At 43.3% G+C, this 24,894-nt stretch overlaps 1 protein-coding gene across 10 annotated transcripts in view; it reads left to right on the top strand.

The window, feature by feature from the left end:
* The window catches only part of KIF5C (kinesin family member 5C), a 162,184-nt gene that overhangs the window by 41,682 nt on the left and 95,608 nt on the right, over positions 1-24,894 (top strand). For all 10 annotated transcript variants that reach the window (XM_055572631.1, XM_055572639.1, XM_055572640.1 and 7 more), the window contains exons 2-3: positions 13,954-14,044; positions 22,108-22,181. In XM_055572631.1, coding sequence (XP_055428606.1) covers positions 13,954-14,044; positions 22,108-22,181 — 165 coding nt within the window. The remainder of the gene's footprint in view (positions 1-13,953; positions 14,045-22,107; positions 22,182-24,894) is intronic.

Raw genomic sequence — 24,894 nt, 5'->3', positions numbered from 1 at the left:
CAGCTGGAATTCCATCACTTCCATAGGCTTTGTTTCTAGTGATGCTTCCTAAGGCCCACTTGACTTCACACTCCAATATGGTTGCTTAGGGTTGGGGAAATTGAGAGGCTGAGGAGTGACTGCTGATGGGTACAGAGCTCCCTTTTGGGATGATGAAATGCTCTGAAATTAGACAGTGGTGATGAGTGCACAACCTTGTGAATGTTCTGACAACCACTGACATGTACCTTCTTATTAAATGGTGCATTTCATGGGATATGAATTGTATTTCAATAAGCAACACAGAACTTCTTCTCCCAGAATACTTGTGTTGATTAAAAAAATAAATATCACTATTAACCTAAAGACTTCCTGCTTTTTAACTAATGTTTTGGAAACATTCTTTCAGATTGTTTGCCCAGTCCTGGACAGTTTGGAAGCTTATCTTATTTGATTTATTCTTGTGCAAGCTAATATAATGTTTTACTGATGTCTTAACTTTGGATATCTTTGGAGTCCTTCAAGCAAGACAAATCCATACCCCTTTCATGAAGGGGGCACATATGTCTTTCTCCAGAGAAAAGAGATTTGGACTTTGAACACTCAGCTCCCAAAGTGAAACAAAGCTATCGTGGTGTCGAGGGAGGCAGGTCTCTCAGCCTTGGTCTGTCTTGTTCTGACACTTGGAGGATAGTGTCAGATCTAATGCTTCAGAGAGGCAGATTTTAAATCAACACAAAGGACTTCTCTGGTGGCACAGTGGATAAGAATCCACCTGTCAATTCATGGGACATGGGTTTGATCCCTGGTCGGGAAAGATTCCCCATGCTGTAGAGCGATTAAGCCCATGCACCACAGCTACTGAGCCTGTATGCTGCAACTGCTGAAGCCTGCATGCCTCGATCCTGTGCTCCACAACAGGAGAAGCCTCCATAATGAGAAGGCCTCGCACCACAACAGAGTAACCCTGCTCCCTGCAACTAGAGAAAGCCTATGCAAAAAGCAGCAAAGAGCCAGCATAGAAAAAATAAATAAATAAAGGCATTTTAAATAAATCGATACAAGAACAAACTTTCTAACAGTTAGAGCTAGTTGAGTTTCAAGCGGGTTCCCTGTTGTCTCTTAGACTGTGGAGATGAGTTGTGCTTAAGAGGGGATTGGACAGACTGACTCTCAAGTTCATGTTAACTCTGAGAGGTGGTGATTCTGTTGATATTCCATTGCTGTACTGCTCCAGCTGTCATAGCAAGGACTTTTTATTTGTTGAACTAATTAGTTGTATATTTGGAAATAGTATAGAAATGATGGAAAGGAAAGCAGGGGGAAAAAAGTTCCAGAGTCTCATGCTTGTTGTTTCTTTGATGTTCAGAGAGAATAATTGATTCTAAAGCCAGAACTCAGAACACAAGACAGGGAGCCAGGAGGTCTGGATTCTAGACGGACCTGCCACCTACCCAATTAACTAGGTAACTTTCTGCAGATCATCTACCCTCTCCCAATCTTGTTTATTTGTAAAACACAATGTTGGGTTTGGATGACCTGGAAGGACTGTTTGGCTCTGAAAAATTCTAAAAATTTTCTGAGTAAGTCCTTCTTTTCATAACAAGTCTTAACATCTGCTTTTTCCTTGCCTCTGGTTGGCTTTTGTCTGTTTTTAATGTCTTCTTTTGCAAGGAAGGCTTGCTGTGTGCATGCCCACCACCTTCTTGCCAATCTTGACCTTCTTCCCTGATCTTAGGCCCTTCTTTATTCAGTGGATTCCTGTCAGTCCCGTCTTAATGCTGAACACTGTCTTGACTTCTGCTGTGGTTGGGCTGTCTTTTGTTACCTCATTAATCACTTTGCTTCAGTCTTTCATGTCTGAACAAACATCTTTTGTTTCATGTGTCTCCTACTTTTCCAGTAATGCATTAGCAATTTAGGAGATCGGCATAATATGAAAGAAGAATTCTTGAAACCAGAGACTTAAAGTTATTTCACCAGACTGAAAGAGCTGATGGTGGCCCTGGGCCTTAGTTTTCCAGTTTATAGAATGGAGCTAATAATATCTAAGAAAGCCTTCCTCAGTGAGCAGTGCAAAGAAATAGAGGAAAACAATAGAATGGGAAAGACTAGAGAGCTCCTCAAGAAAATTAGAGATATCAAGGAAACATTTTTGGGCTCCAAAATCACTGCAGATGGTGATTGCAGCCATGAAATTAAAAGACGCTTACTCCTTGGAGCCAAAGCAAAAACAATACCCAGTTGTGGATGTGACTGGTGATAGAAGCAAGGTCCGATGCTGTAAAGAGCAATATTGCATAGGAACCTGGAATGTCAGGTCCATGAATCAAGGCAAATTGGAAGTGGTCAAACAAGAGATGGCAAGAGTGAACGTCGACATTCTAGGAATCAGCTAACTAAAATGGACTGGAATGGGTGAATTTAACTCAGATGACCATTATATCTACTACTGCGGGCAGGAATCCCTCAGAAGAAATGGAGTAGCCATCATGGTCAACAAAAGAGTTTGAAATGCAGTACTTGGATGCGATCTCAAAAACGACAGAATGATCTCTGTTCATTTCCAAGGCAAACCATTCAATATCACAGTAATCCAAGTCTATGCCCCAACCAGTAATGCTGAAGAAGATGAAGTTGAACGGTTCTATGAAGACCTACAAGACCTTTTAGAACTAAAACCCAAAAAAGATGTCCTTTTCATTATAGGGGACTGGAATGCAAAAGTAGGAAGTCAAGAAACACCTGGAGTAACAGGCAAATTTGGCTTTGGAATACGGAATGAAGCAGGGCAAAGACTAATAGAGTTTTGCCAAGAAAATGCACTGGTCATTGCAAACACCCTCTTCCAACAACACAAGAGAAGACTCTACACATGGACATCACCAGATGGTCAACACCAAAATCAGATTGATTATATTCTTTGCAGCCAAAGATGGAGAAGCTCTATACAGTCAACAAAAACAAGACCGGGAGCTGACTGTGGCTTGGATCATGAACTCCTTATTGCCAAAATCAGATTTAAATTAAAGAAAGTAGGGAAAACCACTAGACCATTCAGGTATGACCTAGATCAAATCCCTTATGATTATACAGTGGAAGTGAGAAATAGATTTAAGGGCCTAGATCTGATAGATAGAGTGCCTGATGAACTATGGACGGAGGTTTGTGACATTGTACAGGAGGCAGGGATCAAGACCATCCCCATGGAAAAGAAATGCAAAAAAGCAAAATGGCTGTCTGGGGAGGCCTTACAAATAGCTGTGAAAAGAAGAGAAGTGAAAAGCAAAGGAGAAAAGGAAAGATATAAGCATCTGAATGCAGAGTTCTAAAGAATAGCAAGAAGAGATAAGAAAGCCTTCCTCAGCGATCAATGCAAAGAAATCGAGGAAAACAACAGTATGGGAAAGGCTAGAGATCTCTTCAAGAAAATTAGAGATACCAAGGGAACATTTCATGCAAAGATGGGCTCGATAAAGGACAGAAATGGTATGGACCTAACAGAAGCAGAAGATATTAAGAGGTGGCAAGAATACATAGAAGAACTATACAGAAAAGATTTTCACAACCCAGATAATCATGATGGTGTGATCATTCACCTAGAGCCAGACATCCTGGAATGTGAAGTCAAGTGGGCCTTAGAAAGCATCACCACAAACAAAGCTAGTGGAGGTGATGGAATTCCAGCTGAGCTGTTTCAAATCCTGAAAGGTGATGCTGTGAAAGTGCTGCACTCAGTATGCCAGCAAATTTGGAAAACTCAGCAGTGGCCACAGGACTGGAAAATGTCAGTTTTCATTCCAATCCCAAAGTAAGGCAATGCCAAAGAATGCTCAAACTACTGCACAATTGCACCAATCTCACACGCTAGTAAAGTAATGCTCAAAATTCTCCAAGCCAGGCTTCAGTAATATGTGAACCATGAACTTCCTGATGTTCAAGCTGGTTTTAGAAAAGGCAGAGGAACCAGAGATCAAATTGCCAACATATGCTGGATCATGGAAAAAGCAAGAGAGTTCCAGAAAAACATCTATTTCTGCTTTATTGACTATGCCAAAGCCTTTGACTGTGTGGATCATAAGAAACTGTGGAAAATTCTGAAAGAGATGGGAATACCAGACCACCTGATCTGCCTCTTGAGAAATTTGTATGCAGGTCAGGAAGCAACAGTTAGAACTGGATATGGACCAACAGACTGGTTCCAAATAGGAAAAGGAGTACGTCAAGGCTGTATATTGTCACCCTGCTTATTTAACTTATATGAAGAGTACATCATGAGAAATACTGGACTGGAAGAAGCACAAGCTGGACTCAAGATTGCCGGGAGAAATATCAATAACCTCAGATATGCAGATGACAACCACCCTTATGGCAGAAAGTGAAGAGGAACTAAAGAGCCTCTTGATGAAGGTGAAAGGGGAGAGTGAAAAAGTTGGCTTAAAACTCAACATTCAGAAAACGAAGATCATGGCATCCAGTCCCATCACTTCATGGGAAATAGATGGGGAAACAGTGGAAACAGTGTCAGACTTTATTTTTTGGGGCTCCAAAATCACTGCAGATGGTGACTGCAGTCATGAAATTAAAAGACGCTCACTCCTTGGAAGAAAAGTTATGATCAACCTAGATAGCATATTGAAAAGCAGAGACATTACTTTGCCAACAAAGGTCCGTCTAGTCAAGGCTATGGTTTTTCCTGTGGTCATGTATGGATGTGAGAGTTGGACTGTGAAAAAGGCTGAGTGCTGAAGAATTGATGCTTTTGAACGGTGGTGTTGGAGAAGACTCTTGAGAGTCCCTTGGACTGCAAGGAGATCCAACCAGTCCATTCTGAAGGAGATCAGCCCTGGGATTTCTTTGGAAGGAATGATGCTAAAGCTGAAACTCCAGTACTTTGGCCACCTCATGCGAAGAGTTGACTCATTGGAAAAGACTCTGATGCTGGGAGGGATTGGGGGCAGGAGGAGCAGGGGACAACAGAAGATGAGATGGCTGGATGGCATCACTGACTCGATGGACGTGAGTCTGAGTGAACTCTGGGAATTGGTGATGGACAGGGAGGCCTGGCATGCTGTGATTCATGGGGTCTCAAAGAGTCGGACATGACTAAGCGACTGAACTGAACTAAACTGTACTCCTTGGAAGAAAAGTTATGACCAACCTAGATAGCATATTAAAAAGCAGAGACATTACTTTGCCAATGAAGGTCCATCTAGTCAAGGCTATGGTTTTTCCAGTGATCATGTATGCAGGTGAGAGTTGGACTGGGAAGAAAGCTGAGTGCCAAGAATTGATGCTTTTGAACTGTGGTGTTGAAGAAGACTCTTGAGAGTCCCTTGGACTGCAAGGAGATCCAACTAGTCCATCCTAAAGGAGATCAGTCCTGAGTGTTCATTGGAAGGACTGATGCTGAAGCTGAAACTCCAATACTTTGGTCACCTCATGCAAAGAGTTGACTCATTGGAAGGGACCCTGATGCTGGGAGGGATTGGGGGCAGAAGGAGAGGGGGACAACGGAGAATGAGATGGCTGGATGGCATCACCGGCTCGATGGACAGGAGATTTGGTAGACTCTGGGAGTTGGTGATGGACAGAGAGGCCTGGCATGCTGCGATTCATGGGGTCACAAAAAGTCGGACACGACTGAGCGACTGAACTGAACTGACTGAAGGAAACATTTCATGCAAAGATGGGCACAATAAAGGACAGAAACGGTATTGACCTAACAGAAGCAGAAGATATTAAGAAGAGGTGGCAAGAATACACAGAAGAACTGTACAAAAAAGATCTTCACAACCCAAATAATCACAATGGTATGATCACTCACCTAGAACCAGACATCCTGGAATGTGAAGTCAAGTGGGCTTTAGGAAGCATCACTATGAACAAAGCTAGGGGAAGTGATGGAATTCCAGTTGAGCTATTTCAAATCCTAAAAGATGATGCTGTGAAAGTGCTACACTCAATATGCCAGCAAATTTGGAAAACTCAGCCATGACCATAGGACTGGAAAAGGTCAGTTTTCATTCCAATCCCAAAGAAAGGCAATGCCAAAGAATGCTCAAACTACTGCACAATTGCACTCATCTCACACGCTAGCAAAGTAATGGTCAAAATTTTCCAAGCCAGGCTTCAACAGTATGTGAACTGTGAACTTCAGATGTTCAAGCTGGATTTAGAGAAGGCAAAGGAACCAAAGATCAAATTGCTCACATCTGTTGGATCATCAAAAAAATCAAGAGAGTTCCAGAAAAACATCTATTTCTGCTTTATTGACTATGCCAAAGCCTTTGACTGTGTGGATCACCACAAACTATGGAGAATTCTGAAAGAGATGGGAATACCAGACCACCTGACCTGCCTCTTGAGAAATCTGTATGCATGTCAGGAAGCAACGGTTAGAACTGGACATGGAACAACAGATTGGTTCCAAATCTGGAAAGGAATACGTTAAGGCTGTATATTGTCACCCTGCTTATTTAACTTATTTGCAGATTACATCATGAGAAATGCTGGGCTGGAGGAAGCACAAACTGGAATCACAAGCACAAGCTGGAAGCAGAAGCTGGATATTGCTGAGAGAAATATCAATAACCTCAGATATGCAGATGACACCACCCTTATGGCAAATAGTGAAGAACAACTAAAGAGCCTCTTGATGAAAGTGAAAAAGTTGGCTTAAAGCTCAACGTTCAGAAAACTAAGATCATGGCATCCAGTCCCATCTCTTCATGGCAAATAGATGGGGAAAGAGTGGAAACAGTGAGAGACTATTTTTGGGGGGGCTCTAAAATCACTGCATATGGTGACTGCAGCTATGAAATTAAAAGACACTCCTTGGAAGAAAAGTTATGACCAATCTAGACAGCATATTAAAAAGCAGAGACATTACTTTGCCAACAAAGATTCCTCTAGTCAAGGCTATGATTTTCCCAGTAGTCATGTATGGATGTGATAGTTGGACTATAAAGAAAGCTGAACTCCAAAGAACTGATGCTTTTGAACTGTGGTGTTGGAGAAGACTCTTGAGAGTCCCTTGGACTGCAAGAAGGTTCAACCAGTCCATCCTAAAGGAGATCAGTCCTGGATGTTCATTGGAAGGACTGATGTTGAAGCTGAAACTCCCATACTTTGGCCACCTGATGCAAAGAACTGATTCATTTGAAAAGACTCTGATGCTGGGAAAAATTGAAGGCAGGAGGAGAAGGGGATGACAGAGGATGACATTGCTGGATGACATCACTGACTTAATGGACATGAGTTTGAGTGGACTCCGGGAGTTAGTGATAGACAGGGAGGCCTGGCATGCTGGAGTCATGGGGTTGCAAAGGGTTGGACACGACTTAGTGACTGAACTGAACTGAACTGAATAATATGTATCTCATGGAGTTGTTGTGAGAATTAAATGAGATAAAATATAAAAGCATTTGGAAACAAAAGTGTTTGGTGGTGGTGTTGGTGGACATTAATGAGAAGGTGGTCAGTGCGGGGAGAACTTCTCATCTTCTGTTCCTTCAGGAGTGAAGTTACACAGACACCTGGGACACAGAGGGAGTGATTACTCTCTCTTTTTTAAAGAAATAGTTATTTGTTTGGCTGCATTGGGTCCTCATTGCATCATGTGGGATCTTTTATAGTGGTCCATGGATTCTCTAGTCGTGGCATGTGGGCTTTTAATTCCCTGACCAGGAATTGAACCCACGTCCCTGACATTGAAGGTGGATTCTTAACCGCTGGGTCACCAGGGAAGTCCCAGTGATTATTCTGAGTAATCACTTCCTCTACTCAGTGTCTGAAGATAATTCCACAGAGTGAGTTTTAATCTTGCTGGGGAAATTTTTTTTTCTTTCTTTTTCTTTCTTTCTTAAAGATAGAAGAAAAATCAAATAAGTCATTGCCACCGTGGCCCCTCCTCCCCAACTTTGGTCACTACTCTTGGTTGGTCTCAGAAAGACCAATAATCTTGTTATTAGATAATATGCTAATAAAAATGTTAATAATCTTGTTAGATTATCTCTTTTTAAAAAAAATTAATTTTTTTGAAGTAAAGTCGAATTACAGTGTTTTGTCAATTACTGCTATACAGCAAAGTGACTCAGCTATATATATACTTTTTTTCATATTCTTTCCCATTATGGCTCATCATAGGATATTGTTTATAGTTCCCTGTGCTATATGGTAGGACCTTGTTGTTTAGCCATTCTGCATATACCAGTTTGCATCTGCTAATCCCAAACTCCCAGTGCTACACTCTCCCACCCTCCTCCCTGTTGGCAACCACCAATCTATTCGCTATGTCCTTGATTTTGTTTGTTTCATAGATAGGTTCACTTGTGTCATATTTTAGATTCTGCATATATCATATGGTATTTGTCTTTCTGACTTACTACACTTCATATAATAATCTCTAATTGTATCCATGTCACTGCAAATGGCATTATTTCATTCTTTTTAAATGACTAGGGAGTATTCCACTGTATGTATGTACTATGCATGCGTGCTTGCTAAGTCGCTTTAGTCGTGTCTTGACTCTTTGTGACACTATGAACTGTAGCTCTCCAGGCTTCTCTGTCCATGGGATTCTCCGGGCAAGAATACTGGAGTGGATTGCCATATCCTTCTCCGGGGGATCTTCCTGACCCAGGGATTGAACTCACGTTTCTTAGATCTCCTGCACTGGTAGACGGGTTCTTCACCACTAGCGCCACCTGGAAAGCCTAATGTATGTACCGTGTCCTCTTTATCCATTCTTTGTCCGTGGGCTTTTAGGTTGTTTCGACATCGATGAATAGTGCTGCTATGAACACAGGAGTGCATGTCTCATTTTTAAAAAATACTTATTTATTTATTTAGGCTCTGCTGGGTCTCAGTTGCAGCATGCACGTCTTCGATCTTCGTTGCAGCATTCAAGATCTTTGGTTGTGGCATGTGGGATCTGACATGCTCCTCTGCAATGGAAACTCAGTCTTAGCCACTGGACCACCAGGAAGTCCCTCGTGTATCTTTTTGAATTATGATTTTGTCTGGATATATGCCCAGAAGTGAAATTGCTGGATTTATTTTTAGTTTTCTGAGGAGCCTCCAGACTGTTCTCCATAGTGGCTGTACCAGTTTACATTCCCACCAGTAGTACAGGAGGGTTCCCTTTCCTCCGCACCTTCTCCAGTATTGTTTATAGCCCTTTTGATGATGGCCATTCTGAACAGTGTGAGGTGGCACCTCATTGTAATTTTGATTTGCATTTCTCTAATAAGTAGCAACGCTGAACATCCTTTTATGTGCCTATTTGCCATCTGTATTTCTTCTTTGGAGGAATGTCTCTTAGGTCTTCTGCCTATTTTTTAATTGGGTTGTTTGTTGTTGTTGTCAAGGATTACCTCTTGATTATCTCTTCTTGGGGATAATTAATTTCAGTTTCCTTCACCTTCCTTCTGGTGCTGATTTTCTAAATCTTTAAGGGGGTCTTTGCTTTCCTCTGTCTCCAGTAGTAATATTCCTTCCAGGTTGGGGTATTAATAGGCCATATGGTTCATAGACACTTTGCTCCCAACAACTTGATAGGAATTCTGGTGGCTTGGTTTTTTGTTTTTGTTTTTTTTTTTAATTTCAACTATAAAAATGTAAGAACCATCTGCTGTTATTTTTTTGTATGTGATCTTGGTAAGTTATTTAGCTACACTGCTCCCATGCAGTTAGCACTGCTCCGCTAAAGGCTTTCATGGCAAAACTGGGTTACTTCATTTTCAGTTGTAATGTATGTGGAGTCTGTGTCCCACCCAGATTCCTTTCATAAGTTGCAGCAGCTTTGCATATCCTGCACTTAGGTTTTGGCATTTATATGGCTTCTGTGTTAGCTGGTTAGATGCTTTAATAGTAGTGGTCCATTTGATTGTTTGAAAATGGGTCACATAGTAATTGCTATGGCGCAAACCCAATAGAGCAATGTGATAGAAAGTGATGTCGGGGTCGGGTGCAGTTGCTTTTGTTAGGGCCATGGAAGTCTTCAAAGGAGAATTTGGAGGTGACGTCTGGAAGGTGGTAAAGACAGTCAAATGAAGACCTATGGTGAGCCCAGTGAAGATCTGCAGTGAGAGAATTCCAGGAAAAAGGAAGAGTTAAGAGCAAAGGCTCTGAGCTGAGGAATAAACAAGGTACAGAAGCAAGTCCAGTGGGCTACACTGTAGTCAGATGGAGGAGAGTGCAGGGAGCTAAGGGTGGAGAGGGTCTAGTCTAATAGGAACCATTGGGGAGTTTTAAGGGAGATGGGGTCATTTGGTTTATCGATCTCAAAAGCTCACTCTGACTGCTAAGTGAACACTGGCTTGTTTGGAGCAAGAATGGAGGCAGGGAGACCAGTCAGGAGACTAAAGCTGTGGTCTTGATGAGAAATGATAATGGCATGAACTGGGGTTGTGTGGTGCAGATGGTGAGAAGTGATAGAATTGGGGTTGTATTTTGGATATGGAATCTATGGGACATAATAAATGATTTTGACTTGAGTACTAGGTGATTAGTGGTGCATTTCTTATTCAGATACAGAGGGCTTGATGGTTCTTTTTGTGGCCAGTTAAGCTTGAGATGGCTAATGGACATCAAGTGGAAATGTCCAGCAGGCGACTGGGTGTATGAATCTGGAGCTTGGGCGAGATTTGAAGGCTGACATTTTCATTTGAAGTATAGAGAGAAGGCTGAGGTCTTGGGCCAGACACACTGTTGCTTGGAAGTCTGGAAGAGATGTCAGGAAAGGACATGGACAGAGTAGCCAGAGAAGTGTCAGAGGACCGTGCGCTAAATAGATGCCTGGAAAGGAAAGTGTCTCTGGAAGGAGTAAATGGCAACCTAGTCATTCAGGTTCAAATGTTAGCACTCAGCACCCATATTAAAATGTAAATCCAAAAATTTATTCTGCAGCTGCAAACAGTGACAGCTGAAGCAGGCTGGGCCCACTGCCTGCCCACTGAACCCCTCAGCTATAGTGGGAGACTCTGAAACAAGGAGACTCCCTCAGAAACAGGGAGACTCTGGTTTCCTAGGGGTCTTTGCTGCAGTCTCAACCAGGATTTGTGAGATTTTCATTCCTTTACTAAAACAGCAGTGATGAGTTAGTTGTTATTGTTGCTTAAATGTATACAGCTGTATACAGCTGGTACACTATGCCATAAATCAGTTCTTGAAAATAATCAGTAACTAAATTCTAATCCAGATTCTAGTTCCTTGACTTTAAGGTTCACTTAAAATAAAAGGCTATGACCAACTCAGTGCATGAAAAGACACATAGAAATGCTTACAATTTTAACTAATTTATGCTCTGATCCTGACAAGATAAGTTTAATAACAAATCATTTTCTAAATTTTATTTTTTCTCAAAGGCAGTTTCTGTTTGGGAATTAACTTTTGCTTATGGAAAATCATTGTATTATATGTTTGTCACTTGATAAATGTGATATTATTGAAATGAGGAGTTAGAGATTTCTTGCTTTCTACCTCTCTTAAAGTGAAAGCATAACGTACCCAACCAACATTTTAAAGGGCAAGCTCGGGGAGTCCTAGTTTTGTACCATAAGCTATAATAGGTCTGTTTCCCTGCTGTGTCAAGTGCATTTTCTGTAAAACCTAAAACCGAATCATGCTGTAAACAAGCCAGTTTATTTTGGTGACTTTCATTAAGTTTGGAAGAATAATGGATTTGCTTTAAATTAGGCAGAGCTGCATTTTCTTTCCAGAAGGTTTAGTGGATGACACAAACTTAGGCAAACTCTGTAAATGTTTATTCAAACCTTTTACCCTACTGACATTCAGTTGGATTTAACAAATAGGTGAATCTAGTAAGAATGTGGTGGGCTGATCACTGGCTATCGATTATGGTGAGGAATATTCTCTTGCTTATTAAGCCAAATACTGGGTTCAGTGATTGAATGAGACTCACTGGGAACAAAGCATCAGGAAATAATCCCTTTGCATAATTTTAACATGGCTCTGCTCTTTGTGAAATGCAAACTTTGATGGTACCTCCAAATTCTCCATTTTTTTCTCTAAGACACGGCTGGAAGCAGCTTGTCTACCTGGTTGGCACGGTCTCGTTTTTTAAAGGCTGAAGCACAAGCACGACCGTAACACACGGGGCCTCACTGGTGTGTGGCTTTCCCAGTTGTAAAGGAGTGAGAAAAACGTTAAGCCAGTCTGACACTTGCGTGCTTCCTTTTGTGTGAAGGTTATGGGATGTAACAAGCCGTGTCCTTGGATCCCCCATGAGCGGTTATCTTTTTGAGGGGTCAGACTGGCTGTGGGTGGTTCCTGGCATCCAGAGCCACGTGTGGAGGTGCGGGCTGAGAGTGCAGGAGGCTCTGGGCTCTCTCCTTCTCTCCCCTCTCTGCTCCTGTCCTTGCTGCCGCACGTACTTGGGGAAAATGAAGGTGAAGGGCTGCCTGGGTGGAGCAGGCTGTGGGAAGGGAGGTGTTGGTGGGTAAAGTGTTGTGATGGGGGTTCTCTGGGGAAAAGGCCCTGTCTGTCCTCCTCCTGCCTTCCCAGGGCACAGTGCCTGGCACAGAAACTTCCAGTAGTTGCCTGCTGAATGCTGAGAGGCAGAGAATCGGGCCTTAGGGCTTACGTAGCAGCACTGCAGACCTCTTCCCTTCCCTCTGACCCTTCTCAGTTGCACACAGCCCAGCACCGTGGGGCCACATCCCAGACCCACACCTGGAGAACACACGTGACTTTCTTTATAGTGTGTGTGTCAGTAGCACTCGGTTGTGTCCAACTCTGTGACCCCATGGACCGTAGCCCTCTAGGCTCCTCTGTCCATGGCGTTCTCCAGGCAAGAATACTGGAGTGGGGAGCCATTTCCTTCTCCGAGGGGAATCTTCCCAACCCAGGGATCGAACCTGTGTCTCCTGCATTGGCAGGTGGATTCTTTACCATCTGAGCCACTAGGGAAGCCCTTACTTTATAGATGCCCCCCTTTTCTCCAAAGCATCTACACAGTTAAGGTACCACTTGTGCATGTGAAGAAAACACTAGAATAATCTGGGACAGAGAACAATAATATCTGGCTATTAAGAGCAGCTTCTTAAATCTGATCGTGGCATCTTTCTAGTGAATAAAATCCAAGTGCATTACAACCCTGGCTAGCTACCCGGCACGCACTGGCTCCCCATTGTCTTTCCATCTCCTCTTGTCCACCCTCTAGGTCAGGGGACCCCAACCTCTGGATTTAATGCCTGATGATCTGAAATTAAGCTGATGTAATAATAATAGAATGCACAATAAATGTGATACATTTGACTCATCCCCAAACCATCCCTCCTTGGTCCATGGAAAAACCGTCTTACACAAAACCAGTCCCTGGTGCCAAAAAAGGTGGAGACCACTGCGCTAGTTCCTTGAGCCCCCAGGCCCCTTGCTGTCTGCTCCACCCTTTGCCTCGATTAGTCTTCAGATGCCTCAACCTTCCTGATCCTTTAAAGATCCACTTAACCGGTACTGCTTCACAGAGGTCTTCTTTGGCCCTCATGTCCCTTCTGTCCCATTAATTTATACCCAGGCATTTTGCATTTTCCTGTGTGTTTGTTTTCTTGCTTATTAGCTATCTGTCATGCTTGATTGATGCTCTCCAGGAAGGACTGTTTTCTGATTTGGTTAGCATCTAGTCTGCCTGGCTCAGAAGAAGCTCTCCGTAACTAAATATTTATTTAAATAAATGAATGAATGTGTCAACCCATCTTTCATCAGAAAAAGTGCTTCAAGTAAAAAAAAAATGTTTTTCTTTCTCCTCTCCAATCTCAACATACAGTATACATACACACAATGAAGGTGTCGTTCATGCTGTAAAATTTCCCTCATCTTGGTAAGGAATTGCCTTGACAAGTAGCATTGGTGATTTAGTGCCTATGGTGCTAATATTAGTAGTGCTTTTTATTCATGAATGTCTAATGTGTTTTTTTCCACCTCTCTTTTTCTTTTGTCTTTCTTTTTTAGCAAGGAAAGCCGTATGTCTTCGACAGAGTGTTGCCTCCCAGCACGACTCAAGAGCAGGTTTACAATGCGTGTGCAAAGCAAATTGTCAAAGGTAAGTGCTATTTCTTTATTTTCTCCTGGGCCTTTCAGAATAATTGAAAATGTTAAGTGGTATTTGCAGCCTAGAAATCAATGTACCTTGACCGTAAGCAGAGGCCTGCTAATTGGAAACACTGAATTATAGCAAGCTCTGGCCCTGATTTGCTATGATGTCAGGATTTAACTCCTCGATACCTCCTTTCCAAAGATATTTCTTTTGCCACCTTTTGGGCAGAGTTATTCTGTCACTTAGAAGCTTAAAAGCAGGGTAAGATATAGTCACACTATTTTTGTAATGCTTTAAAATACTGCTGAAGCTATAGTACCTCCTCAGGAGAAAAACATCTATTCTGATGCTCCAGTTGTATATTTTTTGGTTGATCTATTTTGTGCATCTGTCTCTTCAGAAAGAAGATTTATTTTTTTTTACTTTTAATTTTATTGGAGTATAATTGATTTGTAATATTGTGTTAGTTTTAGGTGTACAGTAAAGTGATCTGTTATTTGTATGCATATTTTCATTCTTTTTAAGCTTCTTTTCCCATCTAGGCCATTACAGAGCTTGGAGTAGAGTTCCCTGTGCTATACAATAAATCTTTATTAGTTTTTTTCTATATAGTAGTGTGTATGAGTCAGTAGAAATGGTTTCTGAAAGTATAGTCTTCAGAAAGAAGCTTTAAATGTGGAAAATTCTTGGGCATCAAGGAATTTTCTGCAGCATCCTAAGATCACACATTACCTTGCTGGTTAGTGAGTTGTTCTTACTACTCAGCATTCCTTAATAATACTTTCATCTAACCCACTTTCTGTCTTCCCACCCAGACCCTGACATTTGTTCTTCCACGTAGGTAGCCTAAAGCGTGAATTTGTGTCTTAGAGATCAATTCTTTTTTTCTGGGACTGGCCTCGGCCCTGAAGGATTTGTGTCAAAATAACAGCAGGGAGCCGAGCAATTTACACGTTTCTCTGCCTTGCCCTTTCAAATCAGGGGCAGGACAGAGCTTGCCCTTGGGGAGCTCGCCATCTGGACAGAGCTGACAGAGCTGAAGGGGCATCTCCTGCTCCTTTGCTTTTCATCATTGAATCCTTCCTTTCAGATTTGAATGCTGCAGTAATTGTGTTTTCAAATGTCTTGATGCTGCCACTTTCATAGGTAGCGCTAGATTTAAAGAGTGAAAAGTGAAAAAACAAAACCCAAAACTCCTTGTCCTATTAGATCCACTTGTTTTTAGAAGCTGAGCTGACTAACCTAACTATTTGAAAGGCATGAAAATCAGCCCTGGTTACATCTGTTAGATTCATTCTGACCTTGGACACCTGCACGGGAGATGCCTGTTAGTGTGTACCATTTCTTGCTGGGGTGTATGGTTATTTATGTTCTTGTTGCAGACATCAATTCAATTAGAAAGTCTTTACAGTAAGATTATTACAGAAAATTGAAGAGAAAAAAGTATGCCAGAATGTGAGATTTTTTTGAATTAATAGTTTGGGCTTGTATCTGTGGTAATTTTTGTCTTCTTTCTACTTCTACTCTTTTGCTTCCCTGTCTAAACATATTTGCTCTTTCTGAAGTATATAGTTTTGCTCCTAGTCAGCCCCCCTTCCCCTCTATTATCAGTCTCTTTTATATTTTTATTAAAGTAATCACATACAAGCCAGAATCCCTTCTTTTTCTCTCCTCCTTCATTATCAGAACCAAATAGTATTTACTGCTTGCTGTGCTAAGCACGAGGGCTATTTAAATACACACCCACCCTCTCTAAGTTGACATCGTAATTAGAGATGGATGCACTCCATTTGTAAAAAATCCTGTGATTAACAAATAATACTAACAACCCTGGAGTTTTTATTTACTAGATAAGTTTGGGTCCCTTTCAGTGTTTGGGTTTTTTTATACTATGAAACATCAGAAATGGACAGTCCCTAAGTTGCGGGGGGTGGTTCTTGTGGACTTCCTAACTGTGGGTAACTTGAGTCCCCAGTAGACCGTGAGTCACAAAGAAAACCATCGAAAATAAAATCAGGCTCTGACATGATATAGTAAACAGGCATTTCTTGGGCACCATAAATATAGCATCAACATACGCATTTTGTAGCAATAAAGAGTGTCTTATTCTCTCTTGAAAAGGAAATTATTAGGGGCATAATGGAGACCAAATTTAACTTTTTTTTTGATATCCACTGAAGCTGCCATGAGGGGAAGTGGCTGTGTATTTCTGTGTCAGCAAGATAAAATGTAGGTATAAAAGAAAGAACTGCTTGGCATAGATTACTTAGGTACAGCTGAGGTTTCTCTGGCCATGATAAACCTTGTTTACATCAGGAATGGAAGGTGGTACAATGGGAATCTTTTTTTCTAGAGGCCAAGATTTGAATCAAATGACTTCTAAAAGTCCCTTAAGTCTCTGCAATTCATGGTGATATAGTAGATTGGAGAGCTTTCCTTTCAAGTCTATCTAAACCCATAAATGATTTTGAGATCAGAGAGACTCCTTTTAACTGGACAGCTTTATTCTCTCTTGGTCCTTGCATTCCCTTCAACTTCACTGGGTTTAAAAAAATATATTTTGAACATTTGATTGTAGCGTCCTGGCATCTCCTACGCTCCCATCTTTGCCTGGTGTGTGTTTTTCAAAATGTCATCTGAAAGAGTGTAGAATTCTCTGCATTTTTCTAGAAGAGGTGATAGGGTTTGTGGGTACCAGCATGGTAAATAGGAAGGTTCCTATGGATGCCCTAGGATTTAAAAACTGGTCACTGGGCACTGTTACTGAAGTAATCAGAGAAACTGTTTCCCCATGTACAGAAGCCACCCCTGGCATTTGCCTTCCAGATTAACTGGATGTAGATCATCCAGTGCTGGAGAAGATGGTTTCTTGTTTTCCAGTTCTAATTTCTTTAAATTGCATCCATTTGATTGTTTCTTTCATTCGTGTTTTGATGTGAGTATACTAGGTATTTGCCATATGGTTAAGTATTGCTAGGGACTGAAGTCACTAAGACACCTAAGACTGCAGAAATCTTTGAGTATAGAGAAGGAGCAGATGCTTGCGTAGTTATTATACATGTGGAGATTATGTGCTTTAAGATGGGTGTGTGCAAAATGCTATGGGAGCACAGAAGAAAGTCACTTGATACTGTTAATTTTGGTGAGTGGGGAGGAGGATTGGAGAATTAAGGAAAGCTTCTTGGAAAGGTTGGGATCTGAGGAGCATAGAATATGCAGGGCTGTACAAGCAGAAGGAACAGCAAAAAACCAAAGCCTAAAAGCTTAGGGTGCAGAGTGATAAGCCCTAAAAAGTTAGGCTGGGGACTTCCCTGGTGGTTCAGTGGCTGAGACTCCACTCTCCCAATGTAGGGGGTCCGGGTTTGAGCCCTTGTCAGGGAACTAGGTCCCACATGCCACAGCTAAGAGTTCACATGCTGTAAATAAAAATCCCAAGTGCTCCAATGAAGACCCAAATAAACAATTAATAAATAGAAATAAATATTAAACAGTTAGGCAGGACCAGAGTTGGATAGAAATCGATGGACTTTATCCTGTAGGCGATGTGGGCCCACTGAAGAGTTGTGGAATTTTTTCTTTTTTTGGCCTTGTTACACAGCATGTGGGATCAGAGTTCCTTGACCAGGGATTGAACCCGTAGCTTCTGCAGTGGAAGTGCAGAGTCTTAACCACTGGACCTTCAGGGAAGTCCCCAGTGGAGAATTTTAAGCTCAGGGATATTATCAGATCGATTTTATTATTCTATTATATATGACTTTTAAGAAGAATTACATTTATTTTGCTGCTGTTATCTGTCAGGTACCCTCTATGCATTCTACATATGTTACTGCATTTTAAATCTTGACGACTTTATAAGGTGTGTGAGTATTATTATTCCCATTGTACTAAAGAGGAAATTGAGGTGAAGTAACTTGACCAGGTAGTTTAGGGACTAGTGAGGCCATGCCTTGAACCTGAGTTTTTCTGACTTGAATTTTTCTGTACTATCCTGCCCCCACTTGTCTTGTGGGCCCGTAATGAGCATTTGGTAATTATTTTATGAGTTATTCCTTTTCCACCAGGCCATATGGACTACCTTGCAGAAAGGCAGGGGTAGGAACGGGAGTAGAGAAGGGAAAAAGGGAAAAAACAGAGACTGGGTTCCCAGGGCTGCTGCGTGACCCTGGCTGCTGCCAATGAGGAGGCACGCTTCCATTCTGAAGACGCAGCATGCCCTTGCCTGGGCACAGTAGCGTGGGTGCCACCAGGTTGGCAGGCCCAGCATCCTGGATGGCTGTTGGTGTTTGGTAGGATGGTCTCTGCAATCTCTGGGCACAGCCTGCTCGAGTAGTGTGGTTGGCTGGCGAAAGCCTTAGGAGTCCAAGCCAGGGGTGGCTTGTTAGCCACTCTTGCCAGAGGCTCTGGTGCTACTTGTGCTTCCCTGGTAGCTCAGACAGTAAAGAACCTGCTTGCCAGTGCAGGAGACTTAAGAGATGTGGGTTCAATCCCTGGGTTGGGAAGATCCCCTGGAGGGAGGGCATGGCAACCCACTCCAGTATTCTTGCCTGGAGAATTCCATGGACAGAGGAGCCTGGCGGGCTGCAGTCCATGGGGTTGCAAAAGAGCTGGATACAACTGGACAACTAAACAACAGCAACAACTGGAGCCACTGTTGGGCCACTGTTTCACAAGGAGAGGTGACAGGAGGCCACGACAGCCTCCTCAGGCACCCCGATGTGTAGCTATGATTCTGTCCTCCCCAAATTCTTACCTGCCACTCAGTGGAACTAACTCTTCTGCTTCAGCAAGACCTAGACTCAGAACTGGTAAAGCCTAGGGAGGGCAGCTTGACTCTGAGGCCACACCAGGAGGCACAGAGTATTTTCAAGGACCCCACTCCCCTCTGCTTTCCTCCCGGGAGATGACAGGACTCTTCCCGCATGCTATGGGCTCTCTTCTGGGTTTGCTTGGCTGCTGGATGGGCGTGTGCTGTGTGGGGCCCCGCTGGCCCTGTGGTGTGAGCTGAGGTCACATCACGCCAGTCCCTGTCACAAAGAAAGGTTCTGTCCAGCTGGGCTGGTCTCTGGCTTTGTGGTTGGTGTATAGAAACAGTCATCCTGTTATGACAGAGACCTTGAAACAAATGCTTTCCTTGGGCCCAGGACCTGGCCTTCAGCATGATGAAAGTGCCTCTCTGTGGGCTCTTTCTGCAGAGGTGGGCAGGTGGTGATGTGGCTCAGTGGCGACAAGCACAGGCCTGTTCCCCTCATCTTTCTGTCCTTGGCGGGTGTCCTCCATCTCCCCGCATTTGTGGTCCAGCCTCACGTGCATTTTGGTGCTGTGCCCCCCTCTCCATGTGTCTTTTCCCCTCATAAGCAAATGTGGATGCAACAACAAGCAAGCCCCCCAAACCCAGAGTTTGGAAGGAAATAGAGGACACCAGGTTAGAAGAGCTTCTTGTTTTCTTTTTAAATCACCTTCTGATTCAGAACCCAGTTGATAGAGGGTGACATCAGCCCTCTTCAACCTTGAACACCGAGATAGGTTCTCCAACAATGAATTAATTGTTACATGATTCTGAACACTTTAAAGGCTAAGTGGAGTTTGTCTTAATGGCGTTTTATGTGTTCTCCTTTTCTTTAAAAAAATAAAATAAAATAAAAAGCAATTGCCTACAGTGTTGCCATAGCAGCAACAAAGAATCAGGGATTCTCCAAGAGTCTCACGTGCCCTTAGCTCCCTACCCTAAACAAGCGATGCTGTCCACAAGCGTTATGTGTTTGCATGTATGTGTCCAGCCCTTAGCCTGAGGGAGTCTGTTGAGCAGTGTGGTTCCTAGGATTCAGTGAGGGTGGATTAGATGGGGGGACTGGGGATGTCTGTGGGGCAGAATTCCAGAGCCCTTGTCCTGTCACTTCCTGGCAGAGGAAGAAGAAGTACTGGGTTTTCCGCTGTCAGCAGAGCTGGACTCTGAGCTGAGGTTTCTTCCGGTGGGCAGCTACTCAGGGCCCCCTCTGTGCAGGTGGGCGTGTGGGGTGGCCAGCGGCTCTGAGGAGGAGCAGAGGGACTGGACCTTGGCCTTGGCTCCCTTCCTCCTGTCCTAATGCCTGAGCTAATGGGTCCCAGGGTGCTTCCTCCACAGGGACTTAAAATAAGGAAGCCCTTTCAGGGTGGGGGGAGAGGTTTAATTTCTAATCAGTTAGGAGCTTAGGTGCTGTGATTGTGGCTGGCATTGAAATTGTCTGGAGGTGTTTGTGCCGTGAACATACAAAATTTTCAAACATCCAAGGATGGAGACCTCTTTCTTTGAGTCCCTGAAAGCATGTCATTTGTGGTTGTGTAGAAGCTCCCACTCCGACTACTGTTTTCGACCGGAGAAACCTTTTCTCTAAGCAGGTTGGCATTTTCAAGAAGACTGAAGCTTGAACCTCCAGCCCTTACATTGTAGTCTTCAAGCTTTTGCTTCCCTGTTACCAGGGAAACCATTACCAGAAGTCAAATATGTGTGAACATTTTTTCTCTCTCAATATAGCTTGACACAAACTCTTGAGAGCTGCTATGATTAAAAAAAAAAAATACTGCCATTTAATTTTTCTTTTTTTTTAGCTTCTCGAGGGAAAATCCCACTTTCTTTTCTGATCCCAGTTTACACTCCAAAGCCTCTGATCAGTAAATGTGTATTAAAAAAAATTTTTTTTAGGAGACTCAACAAAACAGCAAAAACTAACCACCATCATAAAACTGAGAGAGACCAAAAAAGCAAACCAACCAACCTAATCAGGGCCTGAAATAGACGGAGCTGATTACCTGGCTTGATTTTTTTTTTCTTTGTACATGGCCTTGGAGACGACACCCTCTTATAGGGCTCCTCTCCCCACCCCTCTGTGCTTTTAGGAATGAGAACTTCCTCCCTTATGTAAAGGTAGGGGGTCAGGGATATTAATCATGCATCATCCCGCTTATCAGTGCTGTTTATGTGGGTGAAGCAGATCGAGGGAAATGAGCACTAAATATATTTTAATCACCTCTGCTGCTTTGAAAGAATTCCCACAGATAATCGCCAGCTCATAGCAACGTCTGTCTGCCTGTCCACACGCCCGCCTCCCAGTCATCTCTGTATGAGACGGAAGCAGCCTACAGCGTGTGGGGTCAGCACAGTCTGCTCCTTCTCCTGTTGTTGTTGTTTTAGTCACTAAGTCATGTCTGACTCTTTTGTGACCTTATGGACTGTAGCCCACCAGGCTCCTCTGTCCATGGGATTCTCCAGGCAAGAATACTGGAGTGGGTTGTCATTTCCTCCTCCAGGGGATCTTCCTGACCCAGGGATCAAACCCACGTCTTCTGCATTGGCAGATGGATTCTTTACAGAGGAGCCACCAGGGAAGCCCCTGCTCCTTGTGTAGTTAAAATAAATTCCCAATGCTCTTGGGCCAGGGCCATCTTCCTAGCACAGTCACTGGAAAAAGAGAGGCATTAAATTTGAGTCAGGACCCAGTTGGTTTCCGGGCTCATTGGATTGTCACCATGTGTCTCAGTATATGGAATGGGGCCCTGTGCCTCCCAACTCTGGACAAGCTCTGCTCTGAATGGGCTCTGGGTAGCTTCTCAAGAAACCTCCCCAAGGAACCTGATGGGGCCAGGTTTAACCCAATCCAAATCAGATCTTCAGGAGAAGAATTCTACATGCACCTCACTGCAGAGACGCAGGGCATGATAATGTTTTCCCCCCTCGACAGATCTCAAGAGATGAACATGGAGAAGAAAATTCAAATCCCTTTCTACTAAAAATAAAGTACGGTGCTCGATATCTGTTTTGATTTTGATATAACCAGGAGAAAGTGTGTCCGCCTCTCCTTTTATTAATATACTCCATAGGCATGTGAGTCCATTTATTTTTATTTTGTGGAGCCGTGGAGGCCCTCATTCCTGCTTTTATCTCACAATTCTACTTAAAATGCAAATGGAATTGAATACCTCATTTGTGTGAAAAATGAGATGGGCCATTTGGAAAATGTAATTTTAAAACAGGCAACCGGCACTGGCATGCAATCAAAGTAATGAGTTACTTTTAATTTTTTTCTTGCTTGCAGATGTCCTTGAGGGTTACAATGGGACGATTTTTGCGTATGGACAGACCTCATCAGGAAAAACACACACCATGGAGGTGAGGCTTCAGTGTGCTGTTGTCAGTCTCTGAGATGACTGAATGGAAGTGGCGCTTCCTGCAAAATGTTAGGTGCATGTGGCTTTTTGACTGAGCAATAGAGATGGTTAAGGGGATGTTATATTTGTGCCATAATTTTTGTGTATCTTTGAGGTGTTTTAAAAATAGTGGTGAGTAATAAAGTCTCAGGAGTTCAGTATTAAAAAAAATCCTCTTTTGATAGCTCTGTGAAAATATTAATAATAAATTCTGTTTATAACAAGCTAACCAGTGGTGTGGGTATCCCTGTGGGCTGTCAGCCCAATCTTGCTGAGAAAGTCTGTTGTGAAAATCATTTACTCTCTAAAGAGTCTCTGGGGAAGCGAGTCTCTTCTGAATAAATAAAAATTTGTAGGTCAGAGGTTGAAAGAAGCTGGCTTTTGGACCACATTCAGCCCACAGACACATTTCTGTATGACCTGCAGTGTTCTGTGGTTTTTTGGTTTTTATTTGTTTGCTTTTTTACAAATTGCAGGCAGTGTTTAAAATGGGAAAATTTCCAACAATTCTAAGTTGAAAATTCTTAGATTCTTATACATTTTGGTTGAAAATTCTGATGATCCAGCAACTCTGGGTGCAATTTCACCATGATATGAGGTGTAAGTTTCACGGGAGCAAAGCTGTTCGTTGTCTCGTTCACCTCTTTACTCACATTGCTAGTGTGTGAGACCACGGCTGTCACATAGGAGGGCTTCGATAGAATATTTGTGAAAATGGTATCCTCGTGGTGGCCCTGGCTGACCCATGAGTGTCGGGCCAGCCCTTGTGGTCCCCTGGTCCCCTCCATGCACATCGTGAGTGAATGTTTAGCATCCTTCCCCAGAAACATTCACCCCTGGTCCCCTGTGCCCTTGAGGGTGTGTCCCCAGCTCTGACTGTTGGCCCTGGATTTCTGTGGCTCCAGGCAGTTTTCCAGACAGGGCATGCCTGCAGAAAAAAGTGGCCCCTTTTACCTCTTCTTTTCCTGCTTTTTGCCATGGATTTGACTCCTAAACAACCTTTGGGGCTGGATAATTGTTCTAAAGATTGGGCCTACTTGACAGGTGAGGAGAGGTGAAGAGTGGTTATTATAAGCAACTACACAAAGAAAGTTTGGGGAATTCATCTTACAAGCAGCAGGGTAAGATGAATCCTTAATCCTTCAAGCTTAGGTTTTTCATTTACGGTCCCCTCTTGGGACTGTCACTGAGTTGCCTACTGCAGACTCGGTTTAGCTTATGAATCATTCCTATTGAAGAAGAGATTTCAAAGGCACGAGGCTAATATCCTCAGGGCTCTGGTGTTCTGCTCACACCGACTTCCAAGTATGGGGCATGACTCTGGGGGACCTCGTTCCTGTTGTGTTGACTCACTTCCCCCTGTTTCACTGAGACAGAGGGGTTCAGAGACTGCACGGATTAAAGGAAGCCCCGGGTTTATTTGCCACCTTTTCCAGGTGGAGCAGGACTGTTCCTGGTCACCCGAGCCTTTTGGTCTCTCTTCCCTGCATCTCACATCCTTGGGAATGGGGTACAGGCATGGGTGTACCCCACGCTTCTGCTTTGGCCCCTCTCCTGCCTCTCTACTGGGCCCCAGACACTTAACCTGCTAGGCACTAGAAAAACTGCAGAAACTAGAAAACTCTAGAAACTAGAAAAACTGATCCATTGCCTGAGTTTCACCCACTCCAGTAGCCATGGGCAGAAACTCCTTCATAACACCTGAGAGAGAGAGTAGGAGACGGCTTCTTATGAGGGAATCATTCCTTAGTTATTTGGAAACTTGCCCTACCATATACAAAAAAATGCAATATTTAAACCCTCCCCCCCAAATCTTACAAAATGCTTACACTAGTGACCTTTTAAGCTTTGGGATTAATTCATCTTTGAGAAATAAATGCAATGTATTTGCTAAATGGCAAAAATTTAAATTGTAAACCACCAAACAAGAGACCTGTCCCCAGAGTAGAATCTTTGTTTGTGTTGCATATGGGTGGCCAAGGATATAGGTGGATGTGCTGCTGCCGCCGCCAAGTCGTTTCTGACCCTGTGCGACCCCAGAGATGGCAGCCCACCAGGCTCCCCCGTCCCTGGGATTCTCCAGGCAAGAACACTGGAGTGGGTTGCCATTTCCTTCTCCAGTGCATGAAAGTGAAAAATGAAGCTGCTCAGTCGTATTCGACTCTTAGCCACCCCATGGACTACAGCCCACCGGGCTCCTCCGTCCATGGGATTTCCCAGGCAAGAGTACTGGAGTGGGGTGCCATTGCCTTCTCCAAGGTGGATGTGAGGAAATGGCAAAGAGGTATGCCAGCCCCTTCACACTAAAATTGGAGATGTTGCATTAAATGAGAGCCTCTCCAGCTGTCTGTGACTCACTGCGTAAACCCCGCACCCTGGGAGTGGTACCGTGGGTCTGGAGGGACTCATGGGACCTAAAAGGAACAGGATGCTGTGCGGGCGGCTCTCACAGTTGCCTGAATTCTGTTGCCTTTCCTTCCTTGTCCGTTTCAAAAGGTTGCTGGGAATGAGCTGCTTTCCTTTACTGTGACTCTGGGGGACCACATGCTTATGTCTGCAGAAGGAAGGGGTGGGGTGGATGGGGGACCCTAGTGCCTACCCTCCCCCCATACTCTGCATCTGGCTCATTCTGAAGGGGGATGGTAGTTGGAGAAAAGGTAGGAGATATTTTAGAG

The sequence above is a fragment of the Bubalus kerabau genome, chromosome 3 (assembly GCF_029407905.1).
Source record: "Bubalus kerabau isolate K-KA32 ecotype Philippines breed swamp buffalo chromosome 3, PCC_UOA_SB_1v2, whole genome shotgun sequence".
NCBI classification, from domain to species: domain Eukaryota; kingdom Metazoa; phylum Chordata; class Mammalia; order Artiodactyla; family Bovidae; genus Bubalus; species Bubalus kerabau.
Note: the sequence above shows the minus strand (reverse complement) of the source record. Positions and strands in the feature narration are given on the sequence as shown.